This window comes from Dryobates pubescens, chromosome 28 (assembly GCF_014839835.1).
Source record: "Dryobates pubescens isolate bDryPub1 chromosome 28, bDryPub1.pri, whole genome shotgun sequence".
Classification (NCBI taxonomy): domain Eukaryota; kingdom Metazoa; phylum Chordata; class Aves; order Piciformes; family Picidae; genus Dryobates; species Dryobates pubescens.
In genome coordinates this window covers 13,321-20,127 of record NC_071639.1, presented here as the reverse complement: position 1 = coordinate 20,127, position 6,807 = coordinate 13,321, and the positions used below count along the sequence as shown (strand labels likewise).

Here is a 6,807-nt window from a genome sequence, read left to right as displayed (position 1 = left end):
CCCCAGGCTGGGGGGGGGGTCAGTTGTGTGGCAGGAGATGATGTTAGGGTTGGGATATGGAGGGTGGTGGGAGAGGGTTGTGGTGGTTTCATGTTCCTTGGTCAGTGCTGCTGCCTCCATTGTGCCGGAAGTGGTCAAAGGACAGGGCCTGGGCCAGGAACCACCCTGCCAATGCCACCAGGCCCGAGGAGAGTGGGATAAGACCACTTGTAAGCCCCAGGGCACTGATCACAGGAACCTGGGGTCTCAGCACAGCTATTAGATGTCTCATCCCATAACATGGCCAAAACTGAATGTTTCAGGTCCCCTCTGTATTCTTTCCTCCAGCTGGGTGTTGGGAATCAGGGATTGTCATGACCCAGGCAGGATCTTAGGGTCTGAGGTCCTGGGCTCAGGTGCTTCCATCTTCCCTATAGCACAGCTGTGACCCCTTCCTGCCACAGTATGGCCTCACAGAAGGACCCAGGCAAGAGCTGGGATGAGAAGCATCATCCAGAGAACAAGTTGGAGAAGCCAAAGTGCAGCCCCAAGGAAGAGAAGAAGGAAAAGGAAGAAGAGGAGAAGATGGAGGATGATGATGCTGAGCATAACTATGACTATGAGGAGGATGAGTATGATGAGGAGGATAACAATGAGGATGAAGGTGACCAGGATGAGGTGAAGGAATGTACAGAGGAGGATGAAGCCAGAGCAGGTCCCTCTGGTCCACCCACTTGGCTCAATCAGTGCCCTGAGTGTGGGCAGAGGTTCCCACGTGGCTCAGAGATAGTTAAGCACCACTGCCCCCACCCTGGCACTCGGCCCTTTGTCTTTGGGGACTGTGGGAAGAGATTCAGGAAAAGCTCCTACCTCATCCAGCACTTCCGCACCCACACTGGAGAAAAGCCTTTCACTTGTGCTGCTTGTGGCCAGAGCTTCATGCAGCGCAGTAGTCTCAGGTGGCATTGCCTCACTCACACTGGAGAGAAGCCCTTCAGCTGTGACAGCTGTGGCAAGAGGTTCAGCCAGAGCTATGGTCTAAGCCTGCACCACCTCACCCACACCAGTGAAAAGTTATTTAACTGTAGGGACTGTGGTAAGAGCTTCAAACACCGCTCCTACCTCACCATCCACCGCCGCATCCACACTGGAGAGAATCTGTTCCCCTGTGCTGAGTGCGGCAAGAGCTTCACCACGAGCACCATATACATCCAGCATCAACTCATCCACAGTGGTGACAAACCCTACAGCTGAGCCGACTGCGGCAAGCGTTTCACTCAGAAGGGATACCTCTCCAGGCACCGTCGTGTGCACACTGGCGAGAAAGCTGTCATCTGTGACGACTGTGGCAAGAGCTTCAGCATCATCTCCTGTCTAACCAAGCATCGCCTCAGCCACACCAGTGACGAGCCCAGAGAGCGGGGAGGTACAAATAGATCCACCCAGGGTCTGCTGGGGTAATCGTGATCCCTTAGAGGGCTTTTCCAGCACAAAAATCATCTCTTTTTATTCTGCATTTCTCAGAGGCTGGGGGCTCCAGCAGTAACAAACACCTCCTCCCCTCCTGAACACCAATTAGTGCTGATGAGAACAATTGCAGTGCTGAGTTGACACAGCCAGAGCTGCCATTGGAGCTGGGCTGAGCTTTGCCAGGGTTTGTCTGGTTCTTCCCCCTTTCTTTGTGTCTCCTTGGGGTGAAAAACCCTCTGTCTATTGCTCAGTTATATAAATAAAAATCCCAAACTCGCCAAATCTTGTCTGTTTGCTTTTATTTAAGATATTTGTTCCCTAGGAATGGGGCTGGAGCTGTGTGCCCAGTTCAGGGAGGTCAAAGTGAGGTTCTCAGGAGAGTCTTGAGAGTGTCTTGCTGGGGACAGTCTCAGGAGTATATTAGAGGGTTTTGTTTGCGGGGTTTCAAGGAATATTAGGTGTTTGGAGGGGGTCCTGAAGGGTCAAACCCCAAAACACGCCCTAGCCCAGACAGCTGTGAACTGTGTGTGCCCCTGGCCATGCTTGGCTATGCCCCATACTATAGGTGCAGTTATCAGAGTTGTGTGTTACCAAAGGGAATGAGTTGTCTTGGGACAGTATTTAAACCAGCCAAAAAGTTAGACAACTTGCCTTGTTCTCACCCAGACAGCAACAAGAGCCAAATGCTGCCAGAGTTGCAGCAGAAGAGCCTGCACCAACAGGCAGCAACTACATACAGGCCTCACACCTGGACCAAGACAGAAATGGGAAAAGCTCCAAGAGAACTGAATCTCAGAAGAGGCTACAGCCTGGCAACAGAGCACACGAGAGGCCCTTAGCCCTCTCTGAGCCAAAGGCAAGCTCTTAGATCAAGCAATGCAGCCACAAATGATACAAATTCGGCAATCTGTGACCACCCTTCATGATTTGCAGAAATTACGGGGAGCCATAAACTAGGTAAGACCCTTGCTAGGTCTTAGCACAACCCTGCTAGCTCCCTTATTTGACTTACTGAAGGGAGACCCTGACCTTTTATCTCCTCAATGCTTGACTGCAAAAGCACAACCTGCACTGAAGCAAGTGGAGCTCGCCATTGCCATGGGAACAAGCCCTTTGGGTAGCAGAAGCAGCACCTGTCAGCATGTATGTGCTTATCTCCCAAGGTCACCCTCTAGCTCTCATAGCACAATGGAATGAACACTGGCCACATACTTTGCATTTTCTGGAATGGGCATTTTTACCATTTCCCCCAAAGCAAACAGTGAGCACTCAAATGGAGCTGGTTGCTCGGGCTGTGTGCAAAGCCAGGCAATGGTGTGTTCAACTCTTAGGACCAGACCCTGCCACTCTGACATTGCCTTTAACTTCAGAATATCTGGACTGGTGTATGGCACACAGCCCTGAGTTGCAAATGGCCCTGCTAGATTACCCAGGGAAGGTTCTGCTGCATGCTAGGCACATCGATTTTTGCAGCTACATGGAGAGCTGCAACGAGTGGAACCGACTTGGTTCTCTCTGACACCAGTACCAGGAAAGACAATCTTTACTGATGGTTCAGGGGAAACAGGGAAGGCAATCACTGCCTGGCAAGAAAAGAGGAAGTGGCAGGAGCTCCTCGCCTATCAGGATGGTTCACCTCAGCTCCTGGAGTTAAAAGCTGTGGTAATGATCTTTACTAAGTGGCCCAACAAGCCCATAACCATTGTCACTGACTCGCAGTGTGTTTGTAACCTTGTACAGCGGTTGGACAGAGCACTGATGAAGGAGGTTAACAACAAATCTTTGTTTCATTTGCTAAAAGCCCTATGGCTTGTGCTGCAGAGTCAAACAGAACCATTCTATGTGCTGCATGTTCATAGCCACACAGGGCTGTCAGGATTCGTGTCTGAGGGAAACACCACAGCTGATGCCCTGATGGTACCTGCCTGGGCTGTGCCTATACCTGACATGTGGCAGCAAGCAGCTCAATCCCATGCCTTTTTCCACCAAGGGGCTCACACACTGCAGGGGCTGTTTGGCATATTGTTGTCTTCAGCAAGAGATATTGTGGCCTCTTGTGCAGATTGCCAACATTTCTCCTCGACCCAGCCAGCTGGTGTCAATCCCAGGGGATTACAGAGCCTACAGCTATGGCAATCTGATGTTACTCACATGCCCAAGTCTGGGCCTTTGAAATATGTCCATGGCTCAGTTGACACATTCTCTGCTGGGATATGGGCTACCCCACATGGTGGTGAAAAAGCCTGAGATGGAATTATGCACTGGAGAAAAGCTTTTTCTGCCCTGGGCATTTCACAGCCAATCAGAGCTGATGTCGACCCTGGCTATATCACCTCTAGACCACAAGTGTTTGTACACCAGTGGGGGGTTCCTCATGTTCCCAGCATACCCCACTGCCCCACAGGCCAGGCCATAACTGAACCTGCCCATCACACTCTTAAAACTATGCTTGAAAAACAGAAAGGGGGAATGCTGGGGGAGACACCACACAGCAGGCTGTGGAAAGCTGTCTATACCCTGAATTATTTAACCATCTCTCAGAGTGGTATGAACCCTGTCACAGTAACTCATTTCTTGTCATTGCAGTCTGTGAGCAATCCTTTGGCAAAAAAGGCCCCAGTATGGGTCTGCAATTTACAGACCCCTGACAGGGAAGGCCCCTGGGATCTTGTGACCTGGGGCCATGGGTATGCTTGTGTTTCCACAGGTGCCAGGGTCCAGCAGGTCTCTGCTTGTTGTGTTTGGCCTAGTCCAGAGCATGATCAATGGAAACAAAGCCCTCAGCCCACACCAACTAACTCCATGGGATAGCCAAACATTTGGGCAGCACTGCTGCATGCATGAAATCAAACCTGGAATTTTAATGCCTGTCAAATTGTAACACACCAGTAAGGTGATTTGAGCATCAGGACATGTGGGATGATAATTTGCTCTCTGCCTCATTAAAGCCTCAAGAATTAGATATTTCAGGGACCTTACAAGCAGAAAGCTGTGTGTACCTGCAGCATACATCTGGAGCTGATCTAGTACTATGATCTTTAATCACACTCCCTTTGCCTTAAAGCCATGCAGGCTTAGCCTAACAGCTGAATGAGATGATCATGGAGGTTTGAAGAATAAAGCTGAACATATAGCAGCCAGGATAATCTTGCTTCAAATTGCTACAGCAAAGCACCAGCTCAGCTAAGGGAACTGGCATCTTGGGTTGCAAAACAAGACAAGGAAACATCAAAACTATTGCTTGAATTAGCCACTGATGTGGAGAGTGTCAGCCCTGCCAGGCTGCAAAATCGAGCTGCTGTTGGTTCTTTGTTCTCAGCTCCCGGTCAGGGCTGGACAGAATGTGATGGTCTGTGCTGTACACACTGAAGTGATTATTCTAAACATAGACAGAAGAGTATTACAAACTGGGCTGTGAATATTGCTGATTGGATTAATCCTGGTGTTGGCAGTGCCCTGTTCATTCTCATGTCTGCAAAGGGCCCTGCAGAGGATAATGAGCCCTTGGGCAAAAAGGAGGAATTGTAGGTAAAGCAGGTGGCCATGGGCAGCTTTAACCTTGAACAAAAAAGAGCTCTGCCCTTGAATCAGGAATGTAAACAACTCCAGGAAAGAAGATCTGTGAACAACAGAGGAAGAAACAGAGAGAACTCCCCAGGCTACCAAAAGGGGGAGAGAGGTGCCTGGACACCAAGCCTAAACCAATCACTTGAGTACAAAGGGCACATGGACACAGAAAGAAAAATACATAAGCCATGATGTGTATTAAACAAGTGGCCTCTGCTGCTGGCTGCTGCTTGAGCACATCTTGGTGTCATCCTTTTTCTTGGCCACCAACACTTCACAGCCTTAGGTGTTGAATTTTTCCAGTTCTCTGAGTCACTTCTTCCTGTTGTTTATTTGGAGAACCTTGAGTTTTCCCTTCCATCAGCTAGCCAGGAGAAGTTCTCCTCACCTTTCACTGCCTGCTTTGGAATCTCTTGCTTTTGTCACAAGTCATTGGTTTGGTCACCAGCTGTGTTCAGGCTTTTCCCTTCACCTTCTGTGGCAGTTCAGGCTGGGTGTCTTCTATTAGTACCACATAGGCTACACCTCCTGTGTCCAGAGGGTCCAATCCAATAAGGAGGACACAGGAAACAGCCTATTTCATACCCATAATATCCTGCACCCTATAAATCCATCTCAAAGTCCTTCTCTTCCTCTTTCTTCCCTTTTTGCTCCCATGGGAGATGCTTTCTATTGGGTAATGGTGGGGGAGTATCTCATGGCCAAGGGCTCTGGCAAGGCTGAGAGGCCCAACAGGACCAAGGGCTTTGTCCCCTTGGCTCTGGCAGTTGCCTCTGCCACCAAAGCCTGTGAGGAGAAACTTTGCTTTGAGGCTTTGAGGTTCTTGTATTCCAAGGGCAGTGGTCAGGGCTTGGCCTTTCTGCTTCCTAGACCAAAGGCAAGTTTTTCTGCCCTGCACTTTGCCTTTGTCTCCCTGCAATCCTGGCCTCTAACAAGCTGCTCTAACGAGTCCCTGGGGAGCCTTTGGCAGTAACAAGCCTCAGTGAGGCCAATCAGTGCTTCAAGGTACTTTGGAGTTTGCTTCTGACTTGGAATGCTTGAGAGGCTTCTGGGCAGTACCTTGGCAGAGTCTCCTGGCAGTACCTAAGGATGATGTAATCAGCCCCAAATACTCCATGGGGCTCATTAAATACTGCTGAACCTCTAATTCTTGCCAAGGTTTCTGCAGCTAATTGGAGAGGTTTTTATTGCACAAAGCATCTGATAAAAAGTACTTTTAAAGGTACAGTTCATTACTTTTCATCAGCAAACCATAGCAAAACCTGTCAAGGTCCCACCCTGGTCACTGCTCAGCCTCACTCCCCACTGTCCCCAGTAGAGCCCTGAGCCACAGGTGAGGGACAGGATCTGCCTTGCCAGGGGCTGGGGGTCAGGGCTTGGCCCTTTGCATCAATGAAACCCCTCCAGGTTTCCTCAGCAGCAGAGCCACCTTGAGCTGCTTGTCCTGACCTGTCAGCACTGCCTCAGTTCTCTGCCCTCACCAGGGCCTGGAGATGCTTCAGTGCCTCCAGTGATGCTTCCCTTGGATCCACTGTCTCCTTCTGCTCTAACCAGACCCTGGGGACCCTTTCCCAGTATGCTTCACTGGGACCCATTAAGAGTAGAAGAACCTTCAGAGTTTGAATCTGACTTCAGCTTCTCAGTCTCTGAGGTTCATGGACTTGGCACCAAAGCCAGCAGAGGGCTCCTTTAAATGCTTTGGGCTGGTCTGCTGCTGCTGAGCTGAGCCAGGCTCCTTGGCATGATGGAGCTCTGTCCAGGAGCAGTTCCTCTGCACAGCACAGCAGGGGT

General features: G+C 50.1%; 1 protein-coding gene across 1 annotated transcript; it reads left to right on the top strand.

Annotated features, from left to right (window-relative positions):
- The first annotated feature begins 564 nt into the window (after window positions 1-564).
- On the top strand, window positions 565-1,233 carry LOC128898630 (gastrula zinc finger protein XlCGF9.1-like). Its single transcript, XM_054174134.1, has one exon. It carries the CDS (start codon window positions 565-567, stop codon window positions 1,231-1,233), a length of 669 nt encoding a protein of 222 aa, XP_054030109.1.
- Window positions 1,234-6,807: the final 5,574 nt, after the last annotated feature.

Coding starts and splice junctions, on each gene's coding strand:
- LOC128898630 (XM_054174134.1), top strand. CDS start 565: ATGGAGGATGATGATGCTGAGCATAACTATGACTATGAGGAGGATGAG.